This window comes from Amblyomma mixtum, chromosome 7, assembly GCF_055824585.1.
Source record: "Amblyomma mixtum isolate Tamu chromosome 7, ASM5582458v1, whole genome shotgun sequence".
NCBI classification, from domain to species: domain Eukaryota; kingdom Metazoa; phylum Arthropoda; class Arachnida; order Ixodida; family Ixodidae; genus Amblyomma; species Amblyomma mixtum.
The window spans coordinates 107,267,451-107,284,628 of NC_143018.1; the positions used below are offsets into that span (position 1 = coordinate 107,267,451).

General features: G+C 50.3%; 1 protein-coding gene across 1 annotated transcript in view; it reads left to right on the forward strand.

Annotated features, from left to right (window-relative positions):
- LOC149337138 (uncharacterized) overlaps positions 1-16,041 on the forward strand; it is a 58,304-nt gene extending 42,263 nt beyond the window's left edge. Inside the window, exons 6-8 of the mRNA XM_089554331.1 lie at positions 4,292-4,468; positions 13,376-13,822; positions 14,975-16,041. Coding sequence (XP_089410457.1) covers positions 4,292-4,468; positions 13,376-13,822; positions 14,975-15,284 — 934 coding nt within the window. The 3' untranslated portion in view covers positions 15,285-16,041. The remainder of the gene's footprint in view (positions 1-4,291; positions 4,469-13,375; positions 13,823-14,974) is intronic.
- The last annotated feature ends 1,137 nt before the right edge of the window (positions 16,042-17,178 follow it).

Below are 17,178 nucleotides of genomic sequence, written 5' to 3' on the forward strand. Positions count from 1 at the left end.
AGAACCAAAAATTTCCTTATATAAGCATACACATCTAATAACAAATCTTCTACACTCCTCAAGGAACACAGACATTGGACAGCTCTGTACAAAGAAAGAACTTATGTCCAGTCACTTGGCTCAAACCAAAATAGTGAAAAAAAATGCCCTTCCCTGGCACCGCGAGCATATTACATATTACACCGCGAGCATCCATTACATAAAAGACATCGACTATTCAACCCACCTAAAATTCCTCAAAAGCAAGAAAATAATTTACAAACAAAAATTCCCATTCCCGCACCTCACAGCAATGGCCAGTCTCGCTTGAATCCTGCCTTACAAGTTGACCTACTGGTGTCAGCCATGGGGACGACCATTCAATTGCTTAAAACCACAGGGGCTTTGTAGATGAAGGCGTAGCCAGCTGGAGGTGGTTGCACATCACCCCTTTGTCTTCCCTCAATTGTGCCATGGCGGGTGGCCGACAAAGTAAACCGAGCGAAGAGGGCAGGCCCAGCCCATAGTCTTTTTCAGCCTCACTGCTGCGCACAATTTGAAAGGCAAAGTTGCTAACGGCCAGTTCTTCCGGGGCTACATAAGCTAGATCACAAACTTATGATGGGTGCAGGGGTTAAGTGGATGCAGCTTGCACAGGAAAGGGCTAATTTGGGGAATATGGGAGAGGCTGTCGCCCTGCAGCGGGTATAATCCGGCTGATGATGATGAAGGATGATTGAATACCAATGAATATTTCACTTTTCTTACCCTTGGTGCAAATCGCTGCACAGTCCCATAAATGTTGGTTATAAGAGTACACATCTGATTGGGAACGAGAGGGCAAAGACTAAACTACTGGCATGATGCAGCAGCATCAGTTTCGAGTGAAAGAATAAATTCTGGTTCCTTGCTTACAATGCCGGTGGATTTATGCTATCTTTCAGTATAATGCATGAGAACTGGTATAATGCCCTCGCACAAAGTGCACGCTAAGGAACATGCACAACATGTTCTTCCAGAGAACGAAAAATTCCAAAGTAGTGGTAATGACCATCGGTCATCACTGCTGGTGATATCAGTATGCCTCTGCATCTTTAGTAATTTTCTAGCATCCGTGGGTAACTCTGGATGGTATGGTTTCAGAACTTTAAGCAGGGAATGCAGGTGAGAAGCACGACATTGGTTTTTAATTGCCCACACGCGCGAGTCGTGCTCTAGACATTGAGTAGCGGCACCAGACTCAAGTGTCATCGTATCTTCATAAACCACCAACACCTCATTGTCAGAAATCCGCGACAACTCTTACGTTGCACTTTCTATGTCAGAGAAGCAGCTAGCGGTGCTAAAATCCGACAAGTGAGAACTGCGGCTTTCAACTGTGTCCTCGCCTGGCGCTGATAAAGAGGATAAAATATCATTATGTGATCAAAAGGCATCTTGATACTGTTCTGCTCCTGTTGCGTACAGTCTGCTGCCATGACCTGACAATTGCCAAACAGTTTTCTAGTTCGTCGTGAACAGCCTCTGCTGTTCTTCGGCGTCGGTGCCGAATGGACACTTCGCTTAGCGAACACTTCATTCTCTTCATGATACAACGAATGTAGCACTTTATCGAACTATCACGAAGGGCATGGCTTTGTGACAACCAACACAAGTCGCAGCACAACAATGGAAGTCTAGAAATCACTCACCATTGAGGTCATCCTCTGGGCAAGCCTTTGTTGTTTCAGCTGAATTCCAGTGAAACCACAACGAAACACAGCAGCGCGGGCACGGCGACCGCAAAAAAAACTGTACTAGAAGAACAAAAAACACGAAGATCTTGCCACGACTGCCGCTGACACGCGGGTTCACCGATGAGCGCACATCGCAGGATTGGCTCTCGGCGCGGCTGTAGTTTGGATTTGGATTTGTGATAGTGATCTCCATGGCCATTACACTGCGGGGCGTCAGTGAAACCAGAACTAAATTTCTTCGGCAGTTTTAATTTTGTCTGCGTGTTTAATTGAAAAACAAAGTAATTCCTGCTGTTTAAAAATATTTTAGATAGAAATATATCTTTCTACATTAGTGTCACAGAGTGCAAGTACACTTGCACTGCTCACCATTTGCATACACACCACATGCAAACTTGCCCTCGAAGTAAAAAATAATAAATAAAAAATAAATTAATACTGTCGTGGTGAGGAGAAGTGATCTGGTACCGGCTTTTCTATTCTGGCTTCAGGAATGTTATACCAATGCCATGTATGTGGTTCAACATTTATTCATCATTTGACAATATTGCTGCAATGTGAAAAGACCACTTTAGGGCAACGTTATCAGCATGTTGCTTGGTAACATTGCAGCAACATTATCTAATGTTGACGAATGTTAGCGCAACATAGTACAACATTGGCAATGTTGTTGCAACGTTGCAGTAACATACTGTGCTACCAGGGTATGAAGATCCCTAAGCATACCTTCTGCCACCGAGACCATAGAATGGGAAGGATATCCCACATCGTTCAGCCTTTCCACCTGCTGCCAAAAAAACTCCTGAAAAATATGCGGGCATGATTTTTCCAGCGTGTTAGGAAAACATAGCTTCACAGTCGCCCTCTTCACCAGCTTCGGATGCGCCGAAGTGAAGGGCAGCAGGCCTTTGTTGCCTCGAAGCTGGTACATCCAGCATGCATGATCTTCAGAGAACAGAAGCTTTATGTACAAGAACCGAATGACGCTATCAATCAGTCATTGTTTCGTACTGAGATGGTCAGTGGACTGAGCCAGTCACTAAAAACAGCAAGTAACTCTAGAACCACACAGCCATAGTTGCCTTCTTGAGAGTTAAAGAGCACCAAGAAATCGTCCGCGAATCGGAACACAGGCCTTTACTTCTTTTATCTTGTCTTGGTTCTGCAATCTGTCAGCTCACAAACTGTTACAAAGGGCAAGAAGCATGTCAGTTAAGACTGGCGTGATGTATAACTTTACCCGTACTGCCTGTTTTTTTATGGTAGAAACGTCACTCCAAGTGGCACACGTGGAAGCAAGATAACCACTGAGCAATTCAAGAAAACTATCGATAGACATTCCTGCAGCATTTTGAACGGAACATTACCAGACTGATCAATGGCTTCCCCCACGCACTGAAGCAATTTCTGATGTGCTAGAGAATAAAACAAGTATCATAGGTCAAAAGAACAAGTTTTCAACCGTTTTCTTTTGTGTTCCTTCAGAAAAGTTAAAACTTAGAAAGAATCCTTCATTATAGATAGGGATCATCGATACTATAACCCTGATACTCCTTCTGATACTCTCATACTGTAACCCTGAGTGGGCACCCCGTCCTGTGCATCTGAGCTGTGAGCACCATTTTCAGTCTGTTGAATTTTTTGCGTACTTTAAACAAGACTGGTCAACTGCAGTTTCATGCAAAGCCTCTTTTCTTCTGCTCTCAGCTTGTGAAGGGAGTTACTGGGAAGTTCTTCGAAAACTGCCTTAACGACATCCAAAGCCTTTGCTCCAAACATCTCTTTCGATAAAACAACAAATCCGCCATATTTGTCAACTGGTAACACGCACAGAAACTTGTACCGTGATGCGCTCGTGTACCGGGGTCCACAAGATGTTGTGGCGGGAGTACGTACAATGGGGGGAAGAGGTGTATTACGTGATTTAAGCTGTGTGCAGAGGCTCTCTTCAGGGTAGATTTGGCAGGCGTGTTCAGAATCGCTCATGAACGTAACGAGATTTCCAGTGTGGTGGGCACATTTAATTCCGAGGGCTATCGCGACTTTGTCGGCGTCAGCAACGCTGGTGTTACTGTAGCTCTCTAAATCTGGCAACCTTCTCTTGACCGGTGCTTATGTATCGAGGCATGGGAGGGCTGCACCCAGAGACTAGAGATAGGGCTTCCCTAATCTGAAAAGATCCCCATCATCATCAGCCTGGCTACGCCCACTGCAATGAAAAGGCCTCTCCCATATCTCTGGAATTAACCATGCCTGTTCCAGCTGCGGCCACCCTATCCCCACAAACTTCTTAATACATGAGGCCAGCGTTCAGTAAAACGTGCAACAATTTAAGCAGACATTATGACTTCGCGATGTGATCATAGGATGCAAAATACCTCTGAACGCTGCATCCATATGTGGTTTCCTTTCGAATCAACCTTTCGACATTTTTAAAACAGAAACTAAGTTTGCAGAGCTACAACAGAATGAAAACAGTGTCTCAGCTGTCGGAGTACGTGGCAGGTGGCCAGAGAGGTCTCTCGTCCCGAGCGTTAAAGCAGTGTGTTCTGCGCTGCTCGTCCTGTTTTCGTCAGGTTCCGCTGCCAGCTGCAGGTGCAGCATTCCTACCGACTCCTGCTGGCGGCGAACCACGCGTGGCGCCTCGGCCTGGCCGCCCACTGGGGCAGCGTGCTGTCCATGCTCAACGAGGCGGTTCGCGCCGCAGTCTCTGCTCTCATCAGCCACTCCGACTCCGCTGGCGCCGTGCAGCGGTGAGCACAGTACAGATCCGATCACTCTTGAAACGCGTCGCCCCCCGCACAATATTACGAAGTCTTTAATGCTGGAGAGGTTTGAGGATGGATCCCTTCTGAGAACTCGCAGTTCCTCATGTCGAGCTGTCCCCGTGATATCTACGTTCAGACGTCTGCCGATCCCAGCTCCTTAAATGCGATGTGCGGCTAAAAAAAAGTGGTCGGGTTTTAAGCTAGTTAAACCGAGTGGACGTTTAGCCTAGTTGGCTCATGGTTTTGCTTTGCTGGGTCGCCGGCACGTCTGGAGAAGATATTACACTCGGGTGTAATATCTTCCGAATATCGCACTCGGTTGTAATATCTTGCTGATTGTGGTTAAGCTGATGTAATCTGTTCGGGCCGGAGATGGATGTTGACGAAGACGACGATGCGCGATGCAGAGCGCGAGACTGTGGCAGTCTAACACGAGGCGTGATTGGCTGCGGCGATAGCAAAGTGCTCTCGTGCAGTGGCCAGCGAAGCTGATCTGTTTCCGTGGCGTTGGTTCGGAACGCACGCACGGATATATTTATTTTATTTCTGCCCTTTATGCAAGTCACAAGAATCTTGGTTAGGTTCGACACCCTGAAGTAGTGCTCTCGCAACAGAATTCTCACAGAATATATAAACACACAAATTCTCCAAGATAGCCTCGATGCCGGCTTTGTGACAAAACAACAGCCTGTACAGTGTCGAACCCCCAAGCCAAAGAGTAACTAAGCATTATTGTGGTTTCTTACACAGACGGGACATATGTAATTTCTCGGTGTGTGCACTCCACAGGCACAACTTGTTTTTTCTGTTGTACCCTACTGAATTGCGACTTCGATTCTGCGAAGCGCTACACATTTTAGCTGATATTAGTTCTTTGGGTCTTTCATGTCGCCATTTTGTGTGAGGGTAGAAAGACATTCTCAAAGTCAGTTATAAAATCTCCGCCTTTTGGCAGGGCAGCAAGCGTCTGTCGCACAAACAAGGATCTGAAAGTGAGAGATCGAAAATGGTATATAGGTTCAGGAGTTGTGCAAACTGCGGATGAAACTGAAGCAGTTATATTCAAGTTTTTTTACAGCGAAAGCGGTTAAAGTTTTCGTTTAGCCATGTAGCTGTGCATTCTACCAGAGAATCCACCTTTTTCACACGGCCGCTATGCGCATCCGCGCCCCTTGTCCTCCATCTCCAGTGGTTGAAATGAAAACCGCCAGCTCATACTGCGCATACGCAGTTCATGCTAGTGACAGGCGCAAGCGACAGATGGCGGCAGCTGTCAAGCACACGCCAATTCGCTGATGCGGCTGGCTCCTCGCGGAACCTGATAGTGCCTGCGCCTGCCACGCGCGTTTGATTTGAACCAGTAGCGGTCGAATTTTCACCCCTCCCCAGAAGGTACCACTTCTTGTGAAAAAGGTGGATCTACAGCGTCAGCTGTAACAGCAATTAAAGGAATAAACTTGCGCAAACGGATTGAAGAATAATACAAAAGAGACGTGAAGACAAGACAGAGTGCAAACCTACCACTAGTTTTTATTTCTGAGACAACAGCTGCTTATATACCAATGTGATATCAGTTATCGCAGGCATGACAGGTAAAACACATGCGCACTCAACCAGCAAAAACCGCTGCCAAGCAAGAAGGAACATCACCCATATTTCAACCTCTCGAGCAAACCAAACCAAAAAAAAAAAACCGCTGCACCAGGACGGCTGCAGAAAAACAACAAGCGAGGCCAAGCCTACGAACCCATACTCACACATGCAACACTGCGCGCGCGCAGACAGCTCAACACACACACACGCACGCACGCGCACGCACGCACACGCACCCCAACAAACACAAAACCTCCTCAGAAACTCCAAAAAAGGATGGAATGTCCCAGTCCCAGTACAGCATTTATAAAACGTTTCCAGACCATAGAGGCAAGACATAGAAACACAAGAAAAAAGGCAGTGCTCCCACTAAAGGTCTAGAAACGTTCTTTCGAGAGTTTTAAGCAGCAACAAAAAAGAATTAATGCATTTTGGTCCCAGAAAGGTAACTGCGTATAACATTTTGGGACCAATGGTTTTCAACAAGAAATAAAAATTGACAGCTCGCTCTCTTTTGTCTCTCCCTCGCGCCACAAGCTGCGAGGAGAGAAGGTTTTCCTCTTGCACTCGCCGTTTTGAGAGATGAAACAGCAGTTTCATTCGAACAGCCGAAGGAAACGGTAGACCCCGCATCTCTCTCGGCGCATGCGTTTCTCGCACGTGGGCTGTCGGCTCCATGCTGCAGGCAGGCGGCGGCGGTCTGCATTTTCATCGCGCCGCCGGCAGCGGCGGTCACCAGCTTTCACGTCTTCTAGCGTTTTCCCAGCTTGCGCCCAACTTCAACATTGTGTAGTGGCCCCTCCAGGCGTCTTCGACTCTCGGCACTCCTCGCTGCGCCGCTGTCTAGCAGAAGTGCAGTAATGGCCTCCCGTCGCTCGCCCGGCTTCCTCGCTGGACGGACGCCATTTTGCGCGCGCTTATTCGCGCTGCCCGAGACGTTCGAGCACAAGCCCCAGCACGCGGCAGTTCTTGCTCTCGTCACTGCGCCGACTGGGCTGTCGTGGACTTCGTAGCTACGGATTCACGAAAGTTTTCCCGCGCACCTCGGCGTGCCCACACCATTCCTTTTGGAACTGATGCCGCGGCGGCGCATCGCAAGTCCTTTGCGCAGCTCCACGGCCCTACTGATGCCGCTGTTCGAGGCGGCGTTCGCTGCAGCGGAGTTCGTGGCAATAGGTGACTCCTCGCACGCACCCTGCATTCCTCAGCGCCTCCGACGACTGCAGCACGTTGGTGGTGGCAGCGTGGCCGTCTACTACGGTCTGAGGCGGGAAGGACCTTCGGAAACCCACCACTCTCTTTCTGCGAGTGCCCATGGCTTAGCCTGCCCTACCTACTTCGCCACCGCGCAGCCATCCTGCCGCAGCGGTACAGTTTGTGCAGTGTTCGCGTGGTTATATTGACTCTCTCCCACTGGATTAATAGTGTCTTGACCTCGACTCCCAAGCTGGACTGTGCCGCATGCGCGGTCTGCCGCACCATGGATGCAGCGCGCCACCGCATGTACTACCTGAGCACGTTCACCTTCCCGCCTGGCTCCAAGCAGTCTTATCCCCACACTTAGTCACAAGAAAATAAAACTCCCAGGATCGTTACGAGGGTGTAACGCGTATGTTTGAGCGCTCGCTGTGCTGTGAGAAGGCGCAGGACAAAAGCCTGCGTTTAATTTATGGTTTCAGCTGCTGCAGCCTTGTATTTCATCCCTGGGTTTCCGTAGGCAACGTCGTCAAGATATGGTGGTTTATTTTAAATAATTATTTAATTTATTTATTTAAGCATACTGCAGGCCCTTTTCGCACTATTTTTTTATTTTCGCCTAGTAGAACGAATATTTTTTTTCTGTTTTGATAACACGTCGCTGAAGCTGGCTCCGAGTCTCTAAGCGTGAGGGGGGTGGAATGAAGAAGAAGATCCAGCACCGCCACCAACGACGACGAAGCGCTAGCGCCGCCCGTAGGAGGCTCGTGCTGGAGAACTGCCGCTTGTGTGCCGGTCCCTCGCCTCGCTCGTTCCTAGACTGCTTGCGCCAGGGTCTTCGTCGCCAGTGCTTGAAGGTGCCAATAAACCGCTCTACATTTGGTGGAGGTTGCTGCGGTCACCACCGTTCCCCCTCACCGTGGAACTTCGCAGTCGCACCATCCCGATGTCCAAGGCCGGTCAGCAGCCCCCCAGTCAACAGCCATCCCCCACGCCGGAGCCAGTCATCTGCTCCGGTGCCGTCCGGCAGCGGGACCCCGCTGTTTTCAGCGGCCACAGCGATCAAGATGTGGAAGATTGGCTGGAGTCGTATGAACGGGTGAGCCGCCATAACAACTGGGACGACCGCGTCAAGCTCACAAATGTGATATTCTACCTGAGCGACGTCGCTAACCTGTGGTTCCGAAACCACGAGGCCGACATTCCCACCTGGGCCGTTCTAAAGACCACCCTCGCGGAGGTTTTCGGTCGTCCCGCCGTGCGGAAGCTGCGCGCTGAGCAAAGCCTGCGTGTCCGAGCTCAGCACACCAATGAGACTTTCACGAGCTACATTGAGGATGTAGTAGACCTTTGCAAGCGTGTTGACCCGTCTATGACCGAGGCTGAGAAGATCAAGCACATCCTGAAAGGCATCGACGACGACGCCTTTCAGATGTTGTTGGCGAAGAGCCCCACCACCGTTGCCTCGGTGTACACCCTGTGCCAAGGTTTCGATGAGTTGCGCAAACAACGCCTTTGCGCTCGTCGCTCTCCCCCACCTGCCGACTCCATCTCCGGCCTGGGCATCAACAATGAATTACTCGCTACCATCAAAGACTTCGTGCGGGACGAGGTAGCCAGGCAACTCTCGCTCCTATCGCATCAACACCCGTCACCGCCCGTCATCAGTCCTGAGATCCGGCACGCCATCACGCGGGAGGTCGCCGATGCACTTCCTAGTCTTCGGCAACCGGCACCCTTGGCTCCCCAGGCCGGTCTTTTCCCAATCCAGCCCACTCCTGTTGCCGCCCCGTTGAGCTACGATCCTGCAGTAACAGTGCCGCCCGCACCCGTGCCTCTCACATATGCCGACGTTGTCAGAAGACCACCGCCGCCGCAGGCCTATGCATACGCTCCTCCTGCGGTGTCTGCGCCTGCTGCTCCCCGGCACCGTTTCGCGCCCGTTCCCTACAATCCTTGGCGCACACCTGACAACAAACCTATCTGCTACGCCTGCGGTCGTCCCGGCCACGTCGCGCGCCTCTGTCGACGTACTCTGCCTGCACCCCTACACCCCATGCCGGATTACCCCGCTACGGATCGCACCTTTCGCCCATCTTTCGAACCACCCCATCGGGGCACCTCACCTGATCGCGCTCATGGTCATCAGCCCTACGTTTCCCACCGATCGCCGTCCCCTCGCCGCCGCTCCTTGTCGCCCATGAGGCGTCGCACCGTCACCGCCGATTCGGAAAACTAGCAGCCGCAGTTCCTGGGGCACGAACTGCGCTATCATCGCCCTGTTCAAGTCCTCGCCTTTCACCGCCAAATCTTCTTGACGTGTTTGTGGACGGCGTACCGACACTTGCGCTTGTGGACACTGGGGCCACCGTTTCTGTGATTAACGAAAATTTCTGCCGTTCGCTTCGAAAAGTTACGACCCCATCTTCTGGACTCTCCCTCCGTACAGCTAGCGCCGAGCCCGTTCATCCTTCTGCCGCTTGCACAGCCTGCGTCGTCATCGCCGATGTTTTATACGTTGTCGAATTTTTAGTCCTCCGTGCAAGCTCCCATGACGTAATCCTTGGCTGGGACTTTCTATCCCGCCATAGCGCCGTCATTGACTGTGCCCGTGCGCACGTCGTCTTTTCTCCGCTCTGTGATACACTTTTCGACGCACCTCCGATTCGCTGTGATGATAAGCTTGTTGTTGCCGAGGACACCGATATTCCCCCTGAGAGTGCTGTGTTCGTCCCTGTGTGCACCGCCTCTGTTTCTGACGCCACCGTTCTCTTCAAGCCTTCCACCCTCCTTGCCTCTCGCCGACGTCTCTCTCTTCCCTTCGCCGTCATCGACATTCACCACGGTGCTGCCGCAATCCTTGTCTCCAACACCTCATTCTCTGCGTTTCCCCTGCTTCGTGGCGAGTGCCTTGGTCATTTTGAAACCGCTGACTTCATCTCTTCCTTGGACACCGATGCGCCCTCCTCCAGTCTCGACCTCGCTGCCCTCACCCCACGTGGCGCTTCTCCCGATCACCCACTGCCTTCGGACATCTTCGACCGCTCTATTGATCCCGCCCTCGACACAGCTCAACACGCGCAGCTTCTTGCCCTGCTCAACCAGTTTCGCTCCTCGTTTGACCACCAGTCCTCTTCTTTGGGCCGTGCGACCAGTGTCGAGCACCACATTGAAACCGGTACCCATACTCCTCTCCGCCAGCGCCCCTACCGTGTGTCACTTCCCGAGCGCCGCCTCATCGCTGAGCAAGTGGACGACATGCTACAACGCGGCATTATTCAGCCATCTGCCAGTCCTTGGTCATCCCCAGTGGTGCTGGTGAAGAAGAAGGATGGCTCGATACGATTTTGCGTGGACTATCGCCGGCTCAACAAAATTACGCGCAAAGACGTCTACCCGCTACCCCGTATTGACGACGCCCTAGACTGCTTGCAAGGCGCCGAATTCTTCTCCTCTCTGGATCTCCGTTCCGGCTATTGGCAAGTGCCGATGTCTGAGTCCGACTCAGACATCGAGAACTTCTCAGTGACCGCGGCCGTGTTTTCTTGTCTGAAGTTGTTCGCGAGCTTCTCGATGCGTGCCACTCAGTCCACCGTACCACTACCGCTTACCACCCCCAAACCAACGGCCTCACCGAACGATTCAACCGTACTCTTGGGGACATGATCGCCATGTACATTAGCTCCGACAGCTCTAATTGGGATCAAGTCCTTCCGTTCGTGACCTATGCATATAACACCGCATCCCAGGCAACCACCGGCTTTTCCCCATTCTTTCTTTTATTTGGGCGCGAGCCTTCCTGTCTGCTGGACACAATCCTTCCCTACAACCCCGACAGCTCAGAATATACTTCCATTTCTGACATTACCCGCCATGCTGAGCAGTGCCGCCAGTTGGCTCGCTCCTTCACCGCCGAACGTCAAGGGCTCCGGACACATGAGTCGGACCAAGACACGCCCGCTACACACTTCTCCACTGGATCATTGGTCTGGCTCTCTGTTCCGGCTGCGTCCAAATTTTCGGCCAAGCACATTGGTCCTTACCGCATCTTAGAGCGTACGTCACCAGTGAACTATATCATCGAACCGGTGACACCTTCTTTGGACCATCGCCGCCGTGGTCGCGACGTCGTTCATGTCAGCCGCTTGAAGCCTTATTACAGCCCTCTCGTCGTCTCCTCGCCTTGAGTCGCCAGGATGGCTCCCTCTTTCCGCCGGGGCAGTTGGAATGAAGAAGAAGATCCAGCACCGCCACCAACGACGACGAAGCGCTAGCGCCGCCCGTAGGAGGCTCGTGCTGGAGAACTGCCGCTTGTGTGCCGGTCCCTCGCCTCGCTCGTTCCTAGACTTCTTGCGCCAGGGTCTTCGTCGCCAGCGCTTGAAGGTGCCAATAAACCGCTCTACAGGGGTTTCAACTTGATGAAAATCCGTGACCTGAAACTGCGTGTCTGCAGCGTACGCCCATCTCGTCTTTTCATTGTCACCCAAGTTGCTCTTTACATACGTTTGCTTTTGCGTGTGCATATCTGCTTTTGTAGCCCTTACAATGCTCGTTTAAGGTGCATCAACTTTCAGCCTGTATTATGTTTTACTTCATATTGCAGATTTCTCAGGGCTGGAGAAAAAAGTGGTCATCATTATATGCATGGCGCCGTAGTGTATGTACACTGTGTATTAAATGGTGCATACGTTTGCGTCTGCTATTTGTATTCATTCAGATTTGCGCCGTTGAACGTAAGTTTTGTTCGGCACGGACTTTCAATTCGGTCTGTATTGTTTTTCTTTGACTGAAACATGAATGCATTTTGATTGTGGTGGTGTATGGTGCGGTCGCCGCCATGGACGACAGGATGCAATTCGTGCTAAGAGCACAGCTAGTAAACTGAAATTACTTCTGTATGGCGCTGCTCTTTGCTCTTATATGGGCCAAATCGGGTGACTTTTTGAGTTCATATTTCCTTTGTGTGCAAAATGCTAGGACATTTCACGTAAACGGATAAGTGCAGAACGGCCGAGCCAGCACGCATTCAGACGAGTGGAAAGGTGGATTACACCACCTGTAACGTAAGTATGCACCTGAAATTTGGCACATATGTGCGCTTGGATGCCTGCAGGCTGCATGAAAAAGGAGGAATAATTTTATTGAACCAGAGCCGAGAAATCGAGCATTAACCTTTTGGGGCTTTCCATGGGACGCACAACGTTTTGGACATTGCTAGTTGTGGGGACGTTTTTTAGATGTGTTCGGGAAAAATGAGCACCTCCTGGGGAGATTCTAGATGTCCCGATGGGTCATTTTTGGGAGATTTTGAGGAGGTTTTGTGTTTGTTGGGACGCACACACGCACACCCACACACACACACGCACACACACACACGCACACGATCACACGCACGCGCGCAGATATGCACACGTAAAAACGTATCTCATGGCAAGGCCAGGTCCTGTCTGAAACCATAACAACAAAGAAAAAGAACGCAGCTAAAGCCGATAAAGCCAGCCGAATATCTACACAATGAAATGGTTTCCTGGGAAAAACCGCGTCAGTCGCAAAAACAAAAACATTAAGATCTAAAACAGGCAATGTGGCAGATCACACATGTCCTCCTAAAAAGGCTTTGGTTAGGAGTGTGGACGAGGTTGAACTAACACATTCTTCACCGGATTTCGCTATTAGAAAGGCATCTATTATTTCCCTCTGCATTTTGGTTTTGGCACGTGCAAAGAAAGTAGTACCCCCGTACACAGGTTTGCATTTGTGAGACAGTATATGGTCATACAGGTTGCCACTCTTGTAGTTTTCCACATTCCGCCTGTGTTCAATGATTCGATCATTGACACATCTACCCGTCTGTCCCATATATGCGCCACCACAAGTGAGAGGCAGGCTGTACACCACATTGGTGGAGCATTCAATGAACCTAGTTCCATTGACCTTTTCCACTATACTCCATTCTCCAGGTTCATCGTTGTAGCGCCGCAGCAAAGGAATTTCAACAACAACACAAAAACTGGTTGTTATAGTGTCCTGTGAAGTGCACGTTTAGGTAGCGGTGTTATCTTAACGATCGGTAACTAACGGGCCGTCTTCACTGCCGCGCAGGAAAGGTTGGGCAGAAGGCGTTATCAAAAGGCTTCAGACCGTCCGCATCCAGATGTGGCTTGACGATCAGATCCTGAGCGTGTCACCGGACGAGCTCGAGCGATTGTACGCACACCTGCCCAACATCACGGAGGCGACGCGTGGCACCGGCGTCGGGCATTCGGGCGGATCGTACCTGGAGCACCTGCTCGTGACCCGCCGAGCCCTGCGTTCTTGGCTCGGTACGGCCGCCTACCGGGGCCTCGTGGAAACCGGCGGAAGAAGCCACGACGCATTCGTCCGCTACGACTCGTTCGCGAACGCCGTCTCCGTGGGACTGGGCGTCCTGGAAGAGCCTCTCTTCTACGCGCTGGGCTCCAAGGCCATCAACTACGGCGGTCTGGTCGCTGCGTTCGCCAGGAAGCTTATCTCGGCCATAGACGTCGACGACGTCCGGTTTGACGCCAAGTAGGGGTCCGCGTTTGATTTCTACCTGACCACGTCGACAGTTAAATACTAATTTCAGCCGACTAGTCATCTTGTTCCAGTTTATTAAAGGGCACTTCAAAGGAAAGGAGACAATCTCCTCTACAAGAGGAAGTAATACGGTAGTGGAAATAAGCATGCGCTAGCAATGGCTCTATTTCGGGCCTGCAGTAAGTGTTATAAGTATTATTCTCTTCCTCGAAGAGCAACTGACTGGAATAACCTTAGTGACATTGAACACTTGCAATCGCAAATGACATCATTCGGATCGCTCCTTTGCTTATGTAGTCTGATATGGATGTTTTTTAGGTGTTTTGCTTCAGTATACCACTGCTGCTTTGTGCTTTGCAATTGTATTGTGTCTGGTATGTATCTTGATTTTCTCCCACCCTGCTATAATTAAAAAACAGTGGACTGTAGCGCCTAAAAATAATTAAATAATAAACCAATATATAAATAAATGAATAAATAATATAGTTTAGGAAATACAGTAAGCCTGGTTAAGACCCCTGGTTTACTTTAAATTATTATGGCCGAAAAATGGATGAACGCTTGCTGTTGCACTGAGGTGATCGCTGACTGTTATGGTATAAAAATCGGCTAATGTTGCCGTTTCAGTATATGGGAAGGAAAAATGTGCAATATGCGATAGATATGGAGAATTTGGAAAAAGAATTACCATTGTCATAGAATAAACTAGAAAGCGGAAATTGGAGTATACTTTATGCTCAATATTTTTCGTTCATATATCATAAGACTATCAGGAGTACTATCACAAAGAACAAAATCGCTTCTTTGTGCGGCTCCAATCACCGCCATTTTCACGATGTGTTTTCAGTATGGTTTGGTTTGGTTTATGGGAGTTTAACGTCCCAAAGCGACACAGGCTATGAGGGACGCCGCAGAGAAGGGCTCCGGAAATTTCGACCGCCTGGGATTTTTTAACGTGCACTGACATCGCACAGGACACGGGCCTCTAAAACTTCGCCTCCATCGAAATTAGACCGCCGCGGCCGGGATCGAACCCGCGTCTTTCGGGTCAGCAGCCCAGCGCCATTGCACTGAGCCACCAGGCTGTTTTCAGAATGATGCAATATCGAAGCTGCTGACTACTTGTGATTCCTTTTTCCACAGGACTGGAAGCTGGTCGGTTCTCCACAAGACTCACACCAAGGATGCCGAGGATGCTCTGGTCGCCGAGCGGAGGGCCATGGACATCACTTACGAAGCCTACGTTGGAGATGTGACCTTCGCCTCCGGTGGGACAGGAGACCAACGCGTCGTGTCCCTCGAGGAGTTCTCCGCATCGCAGGTCTTCTTCATCTCCTACTGCTACAGCCTGTGCCAACTATCGCCATTCGAAGGTCGACAGCGCTGTACAGGAGTCGTGAAGGCCTTCGACCACTTCGCAAAGGCCTTCGGATGTGCGTCCAGGAAGCCGTAGCCTGGCACCGGACATCTCTTGTGCCGCAGCACGTCGCCCTCTTTTTTTTCGTGATGCTGTTTTAGGTTCTTTGTGCTTTCTGCGTTGCGTTAATAGACATCAATAGACTGGTAACTGTGAAATGATAGCATTTTGTGGGAGAACAACCGCTTAAATGTTTCTAATTTGGCTATCTTAGTCAACAGACATGCTTGAGAGGAGCTCTCGCCGATGGTATGGCTTCGTATACCCTCATTATCTTCCTACAGACGCACGACCCCAGAACGTGCGTATATTCAATACATTCTACCGTGGACTCCGTGAATAGCGAACTACAGCCCCGGTACAGACAGCTGTGCCCTTGCGGCGTGTACAGATCACTACGGAGGGCACGTGAACATCACTAGTGCGAAGAAGTGGGTCACTGTCACCATCCTCTAACTCACCCTCAACGCATCCTCAGCTTCAGCTTCTTCTAATTAAAGGGACCCTGAAGTGACTTTGTTGATCATATTTTAGCGCCACAGATCTATAGAGGTGGTCTTTGTGAGTATTCCAGTCAAATTTGAAAGCTCTGCGAGTATCCTGTAATTCGCAACGATTTTTTTTTTTTCAAATTGCTGCCAGCAGTAGCTTGCAACCAATTCATCGCAACCTCAGCGCGCATCTTCTACCCCTGATTAACGCCAGTGGGACAATCTAGGCAATCTTTTCTCATTGGGTACGCCCAGGTGGAGTGGGCGGGATGGGACTAGGTGGTGTGCAGAGAGGTCTAGCAATGACCTGTTTTCTTGACTGTCTTTTTCTGGCGTGTCGGTGTGGATGAGTTGAGGGGGTGAGAAGCAGCATCCTTTCTCATCGCCGATATCTGCGGTGTTAATGAACTTACCATTTAAAAAAATGTTTTAAGGTGTGGTGAAGAGTGATGGAATACCGACTGCTCGTGCGCTTTTCCTGACGTCAGTGTGTACAGTCGCGGTCAAAAATACGCGCCCACGGCTCCGGCGCAAGCAGCGGCTGTTGGGCCGCATCGCGGCGCTGCTATCTCCGTCAGGCTCTTGCTGCGAGGGTGCACCGGGTGACTATAAAACATCGCCCTCACTCTCTTTTGGGCCCGTCACATGACTGACGAGCTTGCAAGTGCGTCATTCAGCTGTGTCGCGGCTGACGGTCAGCAGGAAGGAGCGCGAGTCCGCCTCGTTCGCCGCGCGGCTGCACTGAAGGGGAGTGCACGCGGTTCACCGTTGCCGCCTCGATGCTGCTTCGCTCTCGTATGTAAAGTGCGCCCATGAATGGCGAGCCCTGGTGCACGGTTCATGGGCATTACGGCGCTCAAGAAATAGGGCAGAAAAAGGTATTGTCGCGTCAAGAACCCCGTCTGTGAATTAGGTGCAGCCCTGTTTTGTTCCTGGTCGTGCATTAACACATGCTATTGCAGCCGGAGCGTGCTTTGATTTTTGTAACTTTGAATACACGAATTTAAAGGAACGAGCTCTTAGCTTCCAGCTGTTAATAAGGGCTAGCCACACATTACTGCGCACTAATTTGAATTTGTGTTGTATGCGGGATCACGGGCAGAAAAGCGAGTGTGAAACACTGTTGGTAAATTAGCGTTAAATGGTTTTTGCTCAGCAACCCTCCGCAACTAAAGACGGTGATTTGTGCCAGAAACCATCATCATAGTCAGCCTGACTATGCCCACTGTACAAAAATGTCCCATAATTCTCCATTTACCCGGTCTTGTGCCAGCTCCAGCCGCCTTGTATCTATAAACCTCCTAAACACGGTTGGTGCTTATCCAAAGCTATGCAGCCCACCTCAAGCTTCTGCCAAGCGCAACAAAGGGTCAAAGCATTTACGCTTCAGCATTAAAAAAATATAGATATAAAACAAGCATCTACAAACTCTAAGTGTT